At 37.0% G+C, this 19,973-nt stretch overlaps 1 protein-coding gene across 6 annotated transcripts in view; it reads left to right on the forward strand.

Annotated features, from left to right (window-relative positions):
- SLC16A1 (solute carrier family 16 member 1) overlaps positions 1-19,204 on the forward strand; it is a 34,593-nt gene extending 15,389 nt beyond the window's left edge. For 4 of the 6 annotated variants that reach the window (XM_081306103.1, XM_081306101.1, XM_081306100.1 and 1 more), the window contains 4 exons: positions 5,127-5,387; positions 10,818-10,961; positions 12,199-13,065; positions 15,819-19,204. In XM_081306103.1, the coding sequence (XP_081162229.1) occupies positions 5,171-5,387; positions 10,818-10,961; positions 12,199-13,065; positions 15,819-16,093 (1,503 nt within the window). In that variant the 5' untranslated portion in view covers positions 5,127-5,170 and the 3' untranslated portion in view covers positions 16,094-19,204. The remainder of the gene's footprint in view (positions 1-5,126; positions 5,388-10,817; positions 10,962-12,198; positions 13,066-15,818) is intronic. The other 2 variants (XM_081306104.1, XM_081306105.1) reach the window with 1 other exon arrangement.
- The last annotated feature ends 769 nt before the right edge of the window (positions 19,205-19,973 follow it).

Consider the following 19,973-nt stretch of genomic DNA (forward strand, 5'->3'; position numbering starts at 1 on the left):
CACTACCAAAACAAAAAAACACTACAGGGCTGGACAGTGGAGTGAATATGACATATCTTTCTTATATACATGTATAAATATACCATTGTGTACATCCATAAGACTAGGGTCCTAATTAGAATAAGATATATTCTGTGCTTGTATAGAATGGTTCAACTATCATTTCACGTATAACTAAAAAGAACCAATTTTTAAAAAACGGTAAACAACAACAAAAACTATAGGGCTGGAGATATAGCTATGTTGTAGTGTTTGCCCTCATGCTTGAGGCCCTGGATTCAATTCCCAGCATTACAGGGGTCCAGATTATAGAGCCATGTGTGCTGTTTGCGTATAATTGGAGGCTGAGGCAGATCCTGCCTGGGCAACTTAGAGAGACCCTTTCTCAAAATAAAATTTAAAAAGGACTGGGGTTATAGCTCTATGGTAGGGGCTCTTGCCCAAATGTGTGAAGCCCTGGGTTCAATCCCCAGTACCACAAAAACAAACAAAAGGCTATATCGTTTGCCAAACTTTAGTGTGGTTATCAAAGAACATTCACAATTATCTGAAAAAGCTATTTACTCCCCTTTTCAATTATATATCTGCTTAAGGTTGCTTTGGTTTGTTTGTTCAGGGGGCAGGTGTTGGGTATGAGAGTGGAGAACTTCTGTTGTTGGTGTGGCTGTTTTGTTTGTGTGTGGTGCTGAATATGGAATCCAAAGCCTTGAGTATGCCGGACAACTCAGCCCTGAAAGTGAATTTTTACTTAGAACAATAAACCCAGGAAAATAAGATAGCTTTATGAATTTCATGACACATCTTTAATATCTTGCTCCCTGGATCTGCCCTCCCTTCCCTTTCTAATGCTTTAATGATGTATGATGACATACAGAAAGCTGTAGCTATTTAATGTGTACAACTTGAGTTGTTCAGAGATAAGTCTACACTTGTAACCATCATCACTGTCTATGCCTTGTGCTTATCACCTCCAAGTTTCCTCCCAATTTGTTTTTTTCCTTTTGTGTTAAAAAAAAAAAAAAACTTAATATAGATATACACTCTTGGCAAATTAAGTATTTGGTATAATGTTGCCTGATCGTAGGCTGTGTGTTGTACAGTGTGTGCCCTTTGACTGTTACCTTCCTATTTCCCCCTCCATCCAGCTCCTGGCAATTACCATTTCACTGTCTGCTTCTTTGACTAATTTAGATTCACATATAAGTAAGATCATGCAGTATTTGTCTTTCTTGGTCTGGTTTATTTTACTTGGCAAGTGTCCTTTGGATTTATCCATGTTGTCACAAATGGCAGGGTTTCCTTTCTTAAGGCTCAATAATATTCCACTGTATGTATATGCCACATTTTCTTTATCCATTTCTCCATTGATGGACATTTAGGTTGCTTTCATTCTTGCCTTTTACTGACTAATGCTGCAAAGAACATGGAAGTGCAGATCTTTGAGATCCAGATTTCAGTTCTTTGGTGTATATATACCTGGAAGGTATGGTTTACTGACAATTTTTTTTTTTTTTTTCAGGAATCTCCATGTTTTCCATAGTGGCCACATGTCTTTTTTACTGTTTTTTGTTTTTACTTTTTTACTGTTTCTGTTACCAGGAATTGAACCCAGTGGCACTTAACTATTGAGTCACATCTCCAGCCCTTTTAATTTTTTCTTTTGAAACAGGTTCTCACTAAGTTGCCTAGGGCTTGAGGCTTGGGATCTTTCTGCCTCCTGAATTGCTGAAATTACAGGCGTGCACCACTGTACCTGGCTGAGATCTGCTGTCTTAAAAAATATATTTTTTTTCTAGTTTATTAGTACAAAGGTCGGATCATATAAAAAACTGAGATTATTAACTAAAATATTGATTTTTTTTTTTAGATAAAAATGGGTTAAAAGCAAGAATTTATTTACACATATTCTGGAAGATAGACTTGAAATGCTTCTTAAAGCATTCTAGTTAGCAATTTATTGATTTCTCTTGGAATGAGGAGAGTGTATTTTACTTGTAATATAGGTAGGTTTTCCAGGAATGACAGATAGTTGGAGGTTTGCAGAGACAGGTTTATACTTTTTTTTTTTTTTTTTTTTTAAAGAGAGAGAGAGAGAGAGAGAGAGAGAATTTTTTTTTTTTAATATTTATTTTTTAGTTCTCGGCGGACACAACATCTTTGTTTGTATGTGGTGCTGAGGATCGAACCCGGGCCGCACGCATGCCAGGCGAGCGCGCTACCGCTTGAGCCACATCCCCAGCCCCCAGGTTTATACTTTTTAAATGTTCTTCATATGCAGTTTGATCAAAACAATGCATTGCTTGAGTGTTAGTTAGGCTTAGTGGTTGTATTTTTACTGTGATGGGTGCTTTTTGTTTGATTTGAGGGAATAAACTTGGACCTGTGCATGCTAAGCACACATTTACCATTGAGCTATACACCCCAGCCTACTTATTTATTTTTCCTTCCTTTTTCACTGTAATCAGTTTAATAGTGGAAAATAAGGCAAAAGAAGGTGAGATTTACTAGTTCTTGAGTCTTGGAGATTAATTTGGGGCAGGTGGTTCTGTAAGCTATGAAGCTGGATTAGGGCCAGTTGTAAAGAGCAGAAGGTTAGCTTCTTTAGCAGTAATAGCTTCAGTAAATCAGCCTTCTGGATTTGAATGTTTCCATGTGTAGCTGAAACTTAAAACTAGTTTAAACTTAGTAATAAATTCTTTTAAGATTATTGATTTTTAGATACTTCCTGCCTCTTTTTCGATCACAAACTGCCATTGTCGTGTTAGGAAATGACAATGGCTCTGTTTTATGTGTTGATGGGAAAAGTATGGGTAATATAAATATAATATAAATAATATAAACATAATGATTACTGTTTTTAAGGGCTTTTGTAGCTCTTCTAGAGTGGACCCAAAACTTGGCGGGTGTGGAGCATAACTTTGGCTTTTCATATTGGTTTACTAAGCATAATTCCAAAGACACATGAGAAAAGGAGAGACTTCAGAAACACCGAAAGGGGGTTCTTGCTACCGTTATCATTGATAAGAAAAATTAGGGTTATTATTTCATATCATCCTGTCTGAGGCAATTTGAGCTTTTCTCATCACCCTATCATTTTTTTCTTAATCCCCCCCCCCCCCATCACTTATAGGCAACAGTAGCTAAGCTGATAGGGAGGCTACTGTGTACATTGTAAGGATTAAAGTCTTAAATTAAAGTCAAAACCTTTTAGCCTCTGAACATCTATATTTAAAAAATGTATGTGCTCCCTTTTCTTAACAGAGCTCCACATACTGGGCCAGGAGTCCTGCTTGTACCTTATGTACAATAAGAATTTTTAAGTTAACAGGAGCAGCCTTTTGTTAGATGGTAGTAGAACTATATTGAATCAGTTTGGGGGTTTTATAAATGTTCTTTTTTTTTTTTTTTTCCAAAATTACTTTGTGTACCCTTTATTTCTTACACTTTGTATTTATTTTTGAATCATCTTAAAGCTTTATCCTGAAGTGCTAAATCTAATTTTGACATTATAGAATGAGGTATTATTAACATGATGAGGCGAGTCTTAGTGACTAAAAATTAGAACTGCTTAATTGGGACAAATCATAGCTGGCAGCTAAGCCCAAAGTTTAATCACGTCCAGCACGTATTAGCTGTTCCAGTCAGGACTTGATGTGTTAAACAGCTCTACTGTCTGTGTGTGGGTGTTATTCTATGTAAATATTCTGAGATGAATTAATCTTTTTAGTAGTTCTTTGAAAAATTTCAAGTGTTCTCTTTTTTTCATATTTATAAGAAAAAACTCATAAAATTGATGCCCAGAGGAATTCTGTTTAACATAATATTAGAATCTAGGCTGCCTCTGTTAGTGGAATTGAGATGTTAAATAACATTTTTTATGTTCAGTAGAAATTTTAGGAAACCTTGTAAATACTAGCTAAGTGAAATGCTGCTTTTTTTTAATTTTAATTTTTTTTTTTTAGTTGTAGATGGACACAATGCCATTATTTTATTTATTTATTTTTATATGGTGGTGAGGATTGAACCCAGTGCCTCACACATGCAAAGTAAGCACTCCACCACTGAGCTACATACAACCCCAGCCCTAGAATAAGCATCTTTAATCTTTAAACTAGGTGATATTTTTAAGGGAATTCTTTCCCAGATCATTAGATTTAGATGGAATCTTAGCTGAAAATCATTTTTTCTAAAAATGGATGCCTGAGGTCTTCTGCTTTTCTACTTTGCCTTATCTGAAGGTCCTTCCCCGAATATAAAATAAAAATATAATTCTATATTTCATATCTCTTACTCATCCCATATCTTACTGTGTTTCACTGCCCCATGCAATAAAAATCTCTAGGGCCCTAGAGGAAGGAAAAATTATAGAAGGCATTGTTTTAGAGAATCCTATGACAGAAATCCAAAAAGATTAGGTCAGAAATATTGAAGGGAGCATGAACTTATTTTGCATGGGCAAAAAATTCCTGCCTTCCCTGTTCTAAGTTCAAATTAGTTCTAGAAAAATGAGATGGTTATCACAGTGATGTGTAATTTAACACATTTATTTTAATTAAAATGAAATGTGATTTTTTTTGGGGGGGTACTAGTGATTGAATTCAGGGACACTCAACCACTGAGCCACATACCCAGCCCAATTTTGTATTTTATCAAGAGACGGGGTCTCACTGAATTGCTTGGCACCACCCCGTGGCTAAGGCTGGCTTTGAACTTGCGATCCTACTGCCTTCACTTCCTGAGCTGCTGGGATTACAGGCGTGCGCCATTGCACCCAGCAAACATGATTTTGTTTAACAGAAATCTGTTCTACTTGGTTCAAGTTTGTCGTCGTTGTTATTACTGGGATTGAACCAGGTGTGCTTTACCACTGAGCCACATCCTTAGTCTTCTGAGATAAGGTCTCACTAAGTTGCTGAGGCTTGCCTCAAATTTATAGTATTCCTGTTTCGCCTCCTGAGTTACGCAGATTACAGGTGTGTGCGGATTACAGGTGTGTGCTACCACACACAGGGCTCTATTCCAGGTACCAGGAATGAAAAACATTATTGCTGCACAGAAGGGTTTTTGTTTTGTTTTTTTTAGGATACTTTATTATTGACGTACTATTTTAATTTTATATTCTTCAGATATTTGGATTTGAGCTACATTTTGGAATTCATCTATACCTAAAATGCCACCAGCAATTGGAGGACCAGTTGGATATACCCCCCCAGATGGAGGCTGGGGGTGGGCAGTGGTAATTGGAGCTTTCATTTCTATCGGCTTCTCTTATGCATTTCCCAAATCCATTACAGTCTTCTTTAAAGAAATTGAAAGTATATTCAATGCCACCACTAGTGAAGTATCATGGATATCTTCCATCATGTTGGCCGTCATGTATGCCGGAGGTAAGTTATGCATAAAAACTTGTTTTTTTTTTTATAATTTTCATTAAGCAGCCAGTTTCTTTTGATAGCATTTTTAAAGCGTCTCAAGATGTTTTGAAATGTTATTTCTTGAAGTTTTGTGTTTAGAGTCATATGTTTTTCATTTCTGATAACATGTCAAATCTTACTCCATTTGTTTCACTATGGTTTTCTGAAATAGAAATAAGAAATTGTGAACAGCTGTGATCTGCCCCATTCAAGTATCATTGAGCTTAAAAGGTTTCATAAAAATTATATGTATGCAGCTGTTTTTTTTAGACTATTGAAATATAAACATATTTTTTAAAGGTGATATTGGAAGAATTAAACTAAAATAACCTGGTTAGAATAATTCAAAGTCTCAGGTAAAATCTCTTTTAATGATGTTAAAAAATCAAAAAACTAATAGAACTTTCCCTTGTTCCTTGTGATTTGCATCCAAAAGCATTTCATTTGTACTTTAAACTTGAGTTTTTATCATTTCTTTCCCTTCTGTTTTCTTTGGCATGTTATGAAAGTTATGTAGAGAGTAAATTGCTTACTTAATATTATTTAAAATACTGTTTGCTTGACTATGAGACATCAAATCACAGTTAAACGTGTAAAAAAGTTAAACCTACCATAATAAAATATGTAGTTGCTTAGTTAGCAAGAATTCTAGAGCCAAGTGCTTTTGTTTATTGGGATTGACAGTGTGTCGATTCTTTGTTTAGACAAAATTCTGTTATATCTTGTCATTGTTAGCAATTTATTGCCTCCAATTAAACTCACATGTAAATCTTTAATAGCCATTATAAAGATTCTAGGAGCTGGGAATGTGTCTCAGTGGTAGAGTGCTTGCCTAGCATGTGAAAAGATTGTACACTTAACCTGCAAATAATTTAGCCTTTGGCTGCTAAACTGGTATCAAATTGGACTAGTACTTACTGGGCTCCATGAGTATACTCAGCACTGAGCTATTTGTTATAATAAAGAACACTGGTCCTGATCTCTTCCTCTGAGAAATTTATAATTCTTTGGAGATAATAATATAAGCTTATGAAGCAGGAATATGTAGTAGAAATCATAATTAAATTACGCATTATTAAATTTTCACAGAAGAAATAGATAAAATGGTTGCCTTGGAGGAAGATAACCAGGGTGTCTAGGAACAAGAGTGGGAATACCTATTTTTTTCACCATGCAGCTTTTTCTGCTTTTTACAATTTTAAGATAGGCCTGTTAGGTCTTTCGCATACATTTTAAAAGAAATTAAGGGCTAAATTGTAGTACTTTTTTTTTTTTAAGTTCAGAAACTTTGGACTTTGGACATTTGTAGTTTCTGAGCGCCTATAATTTACAGGCTTTGAACTCCAATCTGCCAGAGTTTCTAACCAGATTTTGAGTATGATGACTTGAAGAAATTGGCATAAGTATTATCCAGAGGCATTCCAGGTATTCACTGTATCTTTAAGCTGATTACAAATCAGAGGTTCACATGTTGCAATTCTAAACTACCAAAGAGCTTGGGAGCCACTTGTATTTTGCATCAAAAGTAAGTGATGTCACTTGTGCTAATTGCATGTGACACTTTCCTTTAGGGGAAACAGTTCCTTCTTTGTCCTCACCCAGTTAGTGAGATAACTAGCACATTTCTCTGAGTTTGTCTTATAGGCCTATAAACTACCGCTTTCTATTTTTAATTATAGCTAATTAGGGCCATCATTCCTTAAATAACTCTGAAGGACAAATTGCCTATCATGAGCTGTGTGGCAGAAGTTTTATTAAATGGTTTGTTGTTGTTGTTTCTCTAAGTGATATGTCCCCTAAGAATTTTCATCTCACAGCTGTCATAATCCTTTTTTTTTAGTTGTTGATGGACCTTTTTTAAATTTATTTATTTATGTGTGGTGCTGAGAATTGAACCCAGTGCCTCTCACATGAGAGGCAAGTGCTCTACCACTGAGCTACAACCCCAGCCCTGTCATAATCCTTTATCTTGTGCACTAAGACTACACTCCAAATGGTAGTATGATTTCAGCTGTGAGTGATAGTCTTGTTTTTAGTGCTTTGGGTAAGAGATAGGTACCGATAGTTAGTAAGAATGTAAGTATATTATTAGGAAATTATCTTAGTTGCCTCTTTTTTGTTTTTCCTTTTTTTAATATGAAAGCTTCAATTTACATATTTTCAGTACCACAATAAATTTCTTTTTGTGGGGGAATTGAACTCAGGAACACTCGACCACTGAGCCACATTTTCAGCTGTATTTTTTAATTTTATTTAGAGACAGAGTCTCACCGAGTTGCTTAGCACCTCGCTTTTGCTGAGGCTGGTTTTGAACTTAATCCTCCTGTCTCAACCTCCCAAGCTGCTGGAATTACAGGCACCACCTCACCTGTCTCACAATGAATATCTTAATACTCTGGTTTGGAATTTTGAATGCAAAATTTACAGTATTAACTTATACCTCATAGACTCAACAGTATAGCAATATTAATCTTTGTAATTCTGACTATACAAAGATCTCATTACTGATTTATATGGAACCATTTTGCAAATATTCTTTCAGTGTTCAGTTTTTCAGTCTCACGAAAGCTATAACTTCAGATTATTTTCAAATTACCTGGGACCTAATATTTTTATTAAGTGACTGTTAGTCTTTTCAGGTATCTGTTAAGAGTCTGTTCCTCATACATGGTTACCTCTAGCTGCATGTTCCCATGACAGAAGGGAAGACAAGCACCCTCAGGCCTCTTTTACAAGGACACTGATTCCATTCATAAGGCTCTGCCCTCATGACCTAATTATTTCTTAAAGGCCCTATCTCTTAATACTGCTCCTTTAGGGGTTAGGTTTCCTTAGGTTTGAGGGGACACCAACATTCAGACTATAGCAGTGACTTAGAAGGTATCAGTGGAAACTGTTTTGTGCACACTCTGGGTGGAGCCTTTTGGGCAGCTAGTCCTTGACTCAGCCACTTACTTAGACTTGGTCCTCTGAGACACAAGGATAATCAAAAGTTTTGATTCCCTCTCATATTATTATGCATACATATGTCTGTATCAGATGATTAGAGAGTGCGTGCAAACAAGTGCACAAAAGCATAAGCATGTGCACTAATGTTATCATTATTACTACCAATATTTGTTGAAGAAGACCTACTAAACACTTCACATGTGAATTCATTTTTATTCTTTTCAACAACCCTAAAAGGTAAATTCATAATAACCTCAAGTTGTGAGGCCCGGGGTTCAATCTCCAGTATTGCAAATAATTAATAATAAAAAATAATAATACCTACCACCACTACCTCTGGGGAGCAAAGAGAAGAAAGTGATTGAGCCATAATTTGAATTAGGATTCCCTTGGATCAGAGCCTGTCCTTTTAATATTAGTATACCATGTGGCAACTCTGAATAATAATACTAGCATATATTATCAGTGTATTCTGAATATGTAGAGTCAGTTTATGATTTTTAAAATAAACATATTGTCTTCTAGGGGAGCTAAGTATAGAAAGAAACACAGTAAGGTCAGAATGTGCTGTGCTAATAGAAATGTGGTTTGTGTCTTCTGCAGTATAACTTTTTTCCAAAACTACAGAGTACTGTAGTAGGATAGTGGGGATAGGTTAGATGTGAAACTCGGCTCTCACTAGCTTTGTGACTTTGCAAGTTCTAGTATCGGTTCTTCTTGTATCTTCTTCCCTACTGAGGCATTGCATTGAGCCTTTTCCATTTTTTTTAAGAGAGAGTGAGAGAGGAGAGAGAGAGATAGATAGAGAGAGAATTTTTAATATTTATTTTTTAGTTCTCGGCGGACACAACATCTTTGTTGGTATGTGGTGCTGAGGATCGAACCCGGGCCGCACGCATGCCAGGCGAGCGCGCTACCGCTTGAGCCACATCCCCAGCCCGAGCCTTTTCCATTTGCAGTCATCTACCTTAACCAGATAGACTGATGTGTCCTGTAAACCTAGTTATCATTTCCATAATCCATATGCATGACATATGACACAAGTAGTTTTATAAATATGAATAAATGAAATTCAATGTATGTTACTCCATTTTGTAAAAAAAAAAAAAAATCTGCTAATGTTGTTAGTTTTTTTCCCCCCTTTTTTTGTTTTCCCTCTACATCAGATAAGTACTGTGCCAACATCATGACAGATGAAAGAGGCACATCTCACACAACGGTGTGAAAATCCAATCATCATGATAATGAATCTCAAAAGGATAAAAATATATTTATTTAGTAAAACTAAAGGCTGAGGCAAAGAGGATTTTGAGTTCAAAGCCAGCCTCAGCAACTTTAGCGAGTTCCTAAGCAACCTATCTCAAAATAAAATGCAAAAAAGGGTCAGGGATATGGCTCAGTGGTTGAGTGCCTCTGAGTTCGATCCCTAGTACCACCAAAAAAGGAAAAAGTGGGGGGGCATATTGTACTTGCTCATAGCAAGTGAGAGGCCATTTTCTGTATTTGAAAATTTATACATAAAATTCTTTTTCTGATTATTTTTCATGTGGTTCTTTCCCATTCAAGTAAAACTAATCATCTTCGTACGTTTAGCTGAGAATTTAATCTGGTTACCCAAATAACCTTTCATTTCATACCCCACCTTTTTTTGGTACTGAGGAGTGAATCCAGGGATGGGTGCTTTCTCACTGAGCTGTTTAGGGCCTCCATAAGTTGCTGAGGTTGGCTTTGAAGTCGCCATTCTCCTGCCTTAGCCTTCTGAGCTGCAGTATTATAGGTGCATAACACCACACCTGGCCCTTTTTTGTTTTGGAGTCTCGTTACAACTACTTTTATAAAATTGATTATTATCTAACTTGATCTTCTGCAAGCTTTTTTTCACAGTATTGAAACATAGTAATTGAAAAATAAAAGATGTATTCAGTTCAATACCTGAGACATCTAGATGTAACTGAGAATTTTTTTTTTTTTAATGACCTACTTGGAAAACTTAAACTTAAAAAAAATTATTATGTATTATTGACTGTTTTTTTTCTTTGTGACACAAGCCACATTGGTTGTAATGTATAAATAATGCACTAAAATTAGAAACCTACTCAGATGTGTTCTTACATCTCATCATATCAAAATGCCTGTCCAAGAATTGAAACTAGAGCAAACTTACTATACATAGGTTGATCATCCTGCATGCATCAAGTTCCCTGTGAACATTCATTAACAAGGTATTCCAAATGCCTTTAAAGAAAAAAATTAATGATGGACTGGGATCTTTTGTATTTTAGTAAATCTTGAAATGTCTTTATTTTCTAGCACACATATATATGACTCACAAATAATAATCGAAAGATTCTTATCATTGCCATTTTAGAGGACTTGTTCTTTATTGTTATTCATGCCTTGTGTAGATATGAGGGAATATGGTTCCTATATATTAAATTTTTTGTTCTCTCCCAGGTCCCATCAGCAGTATCCTGGTGAATAAATACGGCAGTCGTCCAGTCATGATTATTGGTGGCTGTTTGTCTGGCTGTGGCTTGATTGCAGCTTCTTTCTGTAACACTGTATCGGAACTTTACTTGTGTATTGGTGTCATTGGAGGTGAAGTATTATTCATTTTTGAGTGTTAATTTTTTGCTGGTCGTTTAGTACTTATTTGCATTCAACTTTCAGATCTCTTGAATGACAATTTCTCCCCCCCCACCCCCGTCCCCACTTTTTTAAAAATTTTGAAGCAGTATCACACTAAATTGCTTAGGGCCCCATTAAGTTGCTGAAACTGGCCTTGAACTTCATGAGCCTCCTGCCTCAAGCCTTCCAGAATGCTGGGAACACAGGCATTTGTCACCATGCCTGCCTATTAAGGGTTTTTAAGGGAAACTGCAGTGTGTCTTTTATTTTCTCTGTTTCTTTTGCTGGGTATCTTGTGCATGCTGGGCAAACATTTTACCACTGAATTACATTCCCTTCCTTCTATGTTTGTTATTTAAATACATATATGCTAAATTGTCCTCCAGAAAAGGGTGAATAAGAGTCCTGCCACAGTATGAGAGAGGATGTACTTGCCAACAATGGGGTATCCTTTTTGTTTGTTTGTTTGTTTCATCATTTCTAATTCAATAGGTAATGCGTACCTTCAGATTGTAATTTGTCTCTGCATATTAGGAAAGTAAGGGGTAATCTAGAAAATGTTTTTTCATTTTGTGTCTAGGTCTTTTGAGTATAATTTTTTAACATGTTTTTTGACAACTGTTATAAATTCATTTTCTTACTGATATAAGAATAATGGGACTGGGAATATAGCTCAGTAGTTGAATGCTTGCCTGAAGTACTGGGTATTGAGCCCAGGGAGAGTCTATCATTGAGCTACATTCCTAGCCATTTTTATTTTTTGTACTGGATATTGAACTCGGGGCACTCAATCACTGAGCCACATCCCCATCCCTAATTTGTATTTTATTTAGAGGCAGGATCTCCCTGAGTTGCTTAGCACCTTGCTTTTGCTGAGGCTGGCTTTGAAATCACAATTCTCCTGCCTCGGCCTCCCAGCCACTGGGATTACAGGTGTGCACCACCATGCCCAGCTTATTTTTTATTTTGAAATAGTATTACTCGTTGTTCGGGCTGTTGCACAGCCAGTAAGTAGTGATGCTGAGATTTGAATTCTGTAGTTCACTTTTGAATTCACACTTTAAACCACTATAGAGTGTAGCCAATAATGAGACTCTTTTGTCCCTTTCTATTACTTACACCTCCTATTTTAGTTTCTTTGTCTGGTTAAGTAATATTGGAGATATTTCTGATATTTATAAAAGTTAATTTTGCCCCTTTCCCTTAGGTCTTGGGCTTGCTTTCAACTTGAATCCTGCTTTGACCATGATTGGCAAGTATTTCTACAAGAAGAGACCATTGGCAAATGGACTGGCTATGGCTGGCAGCCCTGTGTTCCTCTCTACTCTGGCCCCCCTCAATCAGGCTTTCTTTGGTATCTTTGGCTGGAGAGGAAGCTTCCTAATTCTTGGGGGCCTCCTATTAAATTGCTGTGTAGCTGGATCCTTGATGCGACCCATAGGGCCAAAGCCAACAAAGAAAGAAAGTGTTAGGTCCAAAGAATCCCTTCAAGAAGCTGGAAAATCTGATGCAAAGAATGTAGGTGATGCAAATACAGATCTCATTGGAGGAAACCGCAAAAAGGAAAAACGTTCACCTATTCAAAAAATTAACCAGTTCCTGGACTTGTCCCTGTTCACACACAGAGGCTTTTTGCTGTATCTCTCTGGAAATGTGATCATGTTTTTTGGACTCTTTACACCTTTGGTTTTTCTTAGTAATTATGGCAAGAGTAAGCATTATTCTAGTGAGAAGTCAGCCTTCCTTCTTTCCATTCTGGCTTTTGTTGACATGGTAGCCAGACCTTCCATGGGACTGGTAGCCAACACAAAGTGGATAAGACCGCGAGTCCAGTATTTCTTTGCTGCTTCTGTTATTGCAAATGGAGCATGTCATTTGTTAGCACCTTTATCTGCCAGCACCTACATTGGGTTCTGTATCTATGCGGGATTCTTTGGATTTGCCTTTGGGTGGCTCAGCTCTGTATTGTTTGAAACACTGATGGACCTCGTTGGACCACAGAGGTTCTCCAGCGCTGTGGGATTGGTGACCATTGTGGAATGCTGTCCTGTCCTCCTGGGGCCACCACTGTTAGGTATAGTATGTTTTCCTACCTCTATGATTCTGCTATCCAAAAACAACAACAACAACATGTGAGGGTTCAATCCTCAGCACCACATAAAAATAAATAAAATAAAGTTATCATGTCCATTTACAACTGAAAAAGAAATTCAAAATATAGGTGTACAGGATTGGGACAGTGATAGAAAACATTAGTGAGCTGTTTGACAAAGAGCAGGTGTGTCTCATTTCTGTGCTCTCAGTGCTGGCACACAGCTTGACAAAGCATAATTGCTGATATACAGAGTCAAATAAAATGGAACCATCAGCTGTACAAGAAGATCAGGTTTTTTTTGTTGTTTTACAGTTTTTATCCACATTGACTAGATTTTTGAACAAGGTAACAGGGACATGGGTTACCAAAGTATCGAGCTTGTTTGGTGAATCTTCGTCCTCATTATGTTTTCTGGATGATTGCACTTGAATGCGATATGGGACATTCCTTGTTCCTCTAGCCCAGGCAGCTTTGAGCCTAGTATCAGTGCGCATATCTGGAGTTCCCATTTCCTTCATCATGGCAGATTTCCAGATGTTGTGAATGTGGGTGGTGTATTCCCAGGTCACGACCTCATTGATAGCAGAATAACCCCTCCTCTTGCAACCCTTCTTTGTGGGAGCCATTCTGCCAGGCCCAAGATGGAAAGGAAGGGCATGAAAGATTGTGGGAGCAGGATCAGATATTTTAAAAGACAATATTTTAAAAATTTTCTATCACTAAAACTAACAACACATTCTTTGTAGGAGAACGATTCTACCTTTAAAAGTACTTTGGAGATTTTTGTTGTTTTTGTGTTTTGTACTTGGGGTTGAACCCAGGGGTGCTCAGTTACATCTCTACCCCTTTTTATTTGAGACAGGATCTAAGTTGCCAAGGGTGGGCTTGAATTTGTAATCCTCCTGCTTTAGCTAGAATTATAGCCATGCACCACCATTCTTGGCTCCAGGAATTTTACTTATTTACTTACTTATTTATTTGTGGTGCTGAGGATTGAACCCAGGGCCTTGTACGTGGGAGTCAAGCACTGTACCAACTGAGCTATATCCCCAGCCCTCAGGGAATTTTATTTTATTTTTATTTTTTTAAAGAGAGAGTGGGGGGGGAGAGAGAATTTTTTTTAATATTTATTTTTTTAGTTCTCGGCGGACACAACATCTTTGTTGGTATGTGGTGCTGAGGATCGAACCCGGGCCGCACGCACACCAGGCGAGCGTGCTACCGCTTGAGCCACATCCCCAGCCCCAGGGAATTTTATTTTAATGCTGGAATTTATTCCAGTAGAAATAATGTAATAGTAGCTGTTGTGTAAGTTTACAGTGGTACCAACACTAAAGTTGTATGTATCTGTTGCATCTCACAAGGCTGTGAGGTAGGACTATTTTAATCCCCATTTCATAAGTGAAGAAATAGAAGCTTGAAAATGTAAAATAATTTGGCCAAGATTATATAGGTTGTAAGTCAATGTGTAATTTGGGAACTATTCCCTGAGGTTACTAAATACTTCATTTTGTAAATTAATAGCTCCATAGATAACACAAAGTAAGAAAGTAATTTGAACCTCTTTTGGATATGATACATGAATTTCGTTTTGGGGAGTGAACAAAAGTCGACAGCTATCATTTTGGTTTTTTTCTTTGATAATGGGGATTGAATCAAGGATGCTTTACCACTAAATCACGTCCCCGGTCATCTTTATTTATTTATTTTCGAGACAAGGACTTGCTAAGTTTCTGAGGCTGGTATTGAACTTGCAATCCTATCTCTATTCCCACTTGGCTGGGATTATGCCACCATGCCTGGCTACAATTGTCTTTTCATAAGGCTCTCTTCCTCCAATCTCTTCCCAATGAGTTTACAAATTCCGTCAAATTTCATCTCCTTAATCTCTTTCTAATGCTCATTTTTCTCCATCACAACTACCACCCTTAACCAAACTCCTGTTTCCTATTCCTCCTGATCCTAATGGTAAAATCCTAACTGGTCCTCCTGTAGAAACACCAAGTTAAATGGATTTCTTTACTATCAGACTTCACAAAGCCTTGAAGATGAAAGGAAGGGATATGCCACCCCAAATTCTTTTGACCTTTGAAACATTCGGCTCACTTTTGCACAATAGACCCAGGGGTCAGAATTCCCAGATTAAAGCCAAATGGTTGCATTTATTAGTTTTATGACCTTGGATAAGTTACTTATGTCTCTGTACTTCAGTTTTTGTATCTATACAATGAGGATGACCGTGGAATGTGCCTGTCAAAATGAAGTGCTTAGAATGGTGGCTAAGTATTGCTGTTAGTTTAGTTACCAGCACAGGGCAAGTGTTCACAGGACACTCTTTGGGAAATTCTGCTAGAGAAAGAGCATTGGCCTCTTGTAACTGGAATAGCTTTGTGTCCTCAGACAAGAGTCCCAGACCTCTTCTGAGCAACACTTTTCCCATTATGTATTGAGGGGTTTGATTGCAGATTGATCTCCAGGTCTTTGCTAACTCAAATTTGCCCAAGAATTGATGATTTTTCAAGTTGCCAAAAATAACAATATACAAGGCAACTCTAAATAGATAATTTTTAGAAATTCCTTTTTATACTGATTTGTCATTTGTGGGCTTATAGAAGATTGGATCAACATCTTTTTTTTTTTTTTCCCTGACAGGATCCTTAATACTTTGTTTGGGAAAGGGTATCCCTGTTCATTTTTACCCACATTGCTTTCTTTCTTTTTTATCTCTCTAGGTCGTCTCAATGACTTGTATGGAGACTACAAATACACATACTGGTCGTGTGGTGTGATCCTAATTTTTGCTGGTATCTATCTCTTCATTGGCATGGGAATCAATTATCGACTTTTGGCAAAAGAACAGAAATCAGATGAGAAGCAGAAAAAGGAAGGTAAAGAGGAGGAGACCAGAATGGATGTTGGTGATAATCCAAAAGAAGTTACTAAAGCAGCAGAATCTCCAAAGCCAAAACGCACAGGAGACCCCAAAGAGGAAGAGAGTCCAGTCTGAACCAAAGAGGCTGGAGCGTAAATGGAGCAGTTGGTGACCCAAGACTTCTGAAAATACTCTACTGGCCTGTAGTCTATCAGTGGTGCTCAACACAGACAGTGAACATTTGTGTGGAAAACATACCAGTGTTCATGATGGAGTTTTTGTTTCACTCCTTACCAATAGCCTGAATTGAAAATATCATATGCTTTGGGGAGGGAGTGGTTGGCAAAGTATGTGGAAAGAAGTAGTGTTTTTTTGTCTTGTTTTATTTTAATCTTAGCTTTTAATAGTGTCAAAAAGATTATAACATGTGCCTTAAGTTTTAGTCTTTAGAACTCTTTAGAGAGCCTTAACTTTTTAAACCATTCTTCTGAATTCATTTAAGTGTCACATTAAAAGAAAATAACAACTAACTTGTTTGAGGCAACTCTGAAACTTAATTTTGCTTCATTGTTATTTGTAATGTATTGTCAGACATTGTTATTGGAACACTTATGAACAGAAATGTTGGTTCGAAGTTGGAGGTTTTATAAAATGCTGACTAAAATATTTTTCTAGCATCGGTAGTTGCCTGGCATATGTATGTGCCTGTTAGCTATATGTTTAGAAAATTTAAAGCATAAAACTTGAGAAACATCTTGACAGTCCTAGCCACATAGTATTTGTCAACATCTCTCGGGTACCTTTTCCAGGATTCTTATTAGAAAGTAAGTGGGGTTTTTTTTTTTTTTGTTGTTGTTCCTTTTGTTTGTTTGTTGGTGTTTTTCACTAAATTACTGTTCTCCCCTATTCAAAAACATTTTGAGTGGTTATAGATCATTGTCTTTTTTGAAGTCACTGGGTATTATTTTTCTCACTTTAAAAGTATTAAAGTCTAGAAAACTTTATAGTCATGGCTCCTAAGTAAATGCAACTCATGTAATTAAATATAGACAGATAGTTTAAGCATCAGCTATATTCACCTTTGGTTTTTCTAAAACCTCAGTTATACTATGAGACTATTAGAATCTTTGTGTCTGTTGGCTTTGTGTTGTTGGTTGCTGCTTTCTTGTTTTTGTCTAGGTGGTCCTGGGGATTGAACCCAGGGCTTTCAAGAATGCTAAGCATATGCCCTGCCACTGAGCAGTCCCCCTACAGTCTCCTGGAATTTTTCCCCATTGATTTTTGGTGATTCAGTTTATATTTGCTTCTAGTTAGGGCTGTGTTATTCAATATAGACAAATGTTTGTATGTCATGTTTTGTTTTACATTTTTTTCAGTGTTTGCAAATTCAAGGGGGCCAGAAAAATTTGGACCTAGGCAAACCTATAAAGATGGGGAGGGAAGTTGTAAAGTATGCTTAGTTTCAGTAAATCCTCTTTTTCTGAGTGGGCTTAAGAAGAAAATTATGACATATGCTTAGAATTATTGAGCACATTCTTATATCCACGTGAAACTCAAGTTTTGTGACCCTTTTTACTTACCTGAAATGTGGAGAATGGTTCTGGTATAAGGGTAGGAGGGGAGGTGGACAGATTGGAACTAAATATTTTTTTATTTTTTAACCTAATATCTTCTAAATTAAGGTAGAAAGACAGATACATTCAGTGAATTATTCAATGCATTTAAAATACCACTGTAATTGATAAGTGAAAGTATAGATTCAAAACCTTGTATAAGAGACTGGCTTTTGCAAATAAAACATTTATTTTATTTTTAGAAAATATTTCTTCCTCCAAATGTTTATTTTGTTGAAAAAAATATTGCTGTGTCTTCATTTTCATTATCAAGTTTCAGTTTGGCCTTTGCTAATATTAAACCACCCAGTTTATGTGCCTTAATTTTGTGTGTATAGCTTATTTTGTGTTGATTTTTCACCTTTCCTCTTTGCTTTAAGACAAGCAGGAGGGGAATTTGAAACCTCCTCTCCTAAATTGAGAGCATCCAGAGCAGTTAGTGTTAAGGACACAACGAGAAACTCCCTTTGTATGAGTGTTATGGCAGAGAGGAAGGAATTTGAGGGAAGAAGCCTGCTGAGAGTATTGGCAGACTGAGCCTGTTTGGACACTAAACCCATGTTTAACCTCTGTGTACCTCTTTTCCCTTCTATAAAAATGAAGACAATTATTGAGGAATTGTAAGTAATAGAAATGGAAAAAAATAATAAAGCAAGCCTTAGAGGATTATCCCTGCTCCCCATCATGTTCAGTAGTTAAATCCTGTTACAGGAGTGAGAATATTGTGTAGATTTATCACTATTCTAGAACGAAGGGTTCTGAATTTGTTGTAATCAAAAGCAAAAGTTACTAACTGTCTCAAAGCTGGAACTATACTTGTTATCACCTGTCCAGCCCTTATTTATTTTTTTGCACTAAAGAGGTAGGTTTTAAGGATTTGTTTTCTGGTGCTGGGAATTGAACCCAGGGCCTTGCATCTGCTAAGCATGTGCTCTACCACTGAGCTAAAACCCTGACCCAGGGGTTTTATAACACAAGATCAGTTTTGGTGACAGCCAAGTTGAAAACTCAACATGGATCTGCTCCATGTCTTCTCTTCCTAGTTAAGGATTAAGGGTCCTGGTTAACAACTGGCTGATCATCTCTCTGTTGTAAGTCAATCCTGGAAATATCCAGCTTTCTGATCTTTTCTGTTGTCCCTTACTTTATTTGAAGATTGACTTCATATGAATTTTTATTTCAGTTCAATGGTTTTAGTGGCTGCTGTGGGTAAAGAGATGTGTGCGTAGGACTCCTCCTACCTTTTCCTTTTCACTGCCCCCCCACCCTCCTAGGTAGATGCAGTATCTAAAAGGCCTGAGACACGGACCAAGAGTACACTCTGAAACAAGGAGCAGGAAAGTTACTTAGAAATTTGACAATTATAGGAGCTTATGCTAACATAAAGCAGACCATTTATCATGGTTACATGCAAGTCTCTTAATAAAGTTTAGATCACCTTGCACAGTTTTCTACAAAAAGTACTCAGGAAAGGATGATGGTAAAACAAACTGGAAAATTTGGGCTCTTTTTATCCCTGAGTTAGTCACAATGAATAATCCTCTGAGTTTATTAAGTTGTCTGAATTTAGTAGTTTATGTCTATATCATAGTTGTACATGTCAATATTAAAGTTATATTTTAAAAAGGAAAAATTGTTAACCATTCGGTATTTTTATATGAGCTCACATTTTATTGTATTGAATTTTAATTGATAAATTGCGAATTGGTTACATGTTTGTGTGAAAAACCTGTGTCTGGGTTTTACCTTCCCTAGCAGATGGTTCTCAGCATGATAAATTCATTCATCAGTGCAGGTGTGGCCCCTCCCTCCTACCACACACTTTTGTTTGGAAAGGTAAGGAAAGATTAACAGTAAATTTCCACTTTTGCAACACGACTTGCTTTAACAAACAAGTCAGGCATTTGCCTAGAAGACATGAAGAAAGAAGTTAATGATAGTTTGTGTAACTATGAACACTCTTTCAGTACTTGATGAGAAGTGACATCCCAAACTTGCTTGGCTTGCTCCAATGTGATCAGGCCAAGTTGCTTCAGAGTTTAGAAGCAACTGGGCTGGTGTTGATGGGGGTAGGGTGAGGTTCAAGTATATCACTCCTGAAATGTGTTCTAGCATTAGGATCTTAGAGTCAGTCACCCTTTTCTAATTAAGTCTGGACTGTAGTGGCAAATTCATTCACATGTGAGCAGGTAGAAGTAATAGGATGGGTGAGGGTAGAATATCTTTCTCCAAAACTGACGGGCATCATCCATTTGCTTTGTGTTGACTTGCCTGGAGGGTAGCAATAGCTAGGAAAAGGAGTCACAGCCTCCTGCTTGGGCGAAAGGTAAGCTGCTTGGGTTCGAATGGAGGCTACTTCAACCAAGTAACTTGGCCTCCTTAAGCATCAGGGTATTTCCTAT

Source organism: Spermophilus citellus, assembly GCF_964194105.1.
Source record: "Spermophilus citellus genome assembly, chromosome: 9".
In the NCBI taxonomy this organism is placed as follows: Eukaryota; Metazoa; Chordata; class Mammalia; order Rodentia; family Sciuridae; genus Spermophilus; species Spermophilus citellus.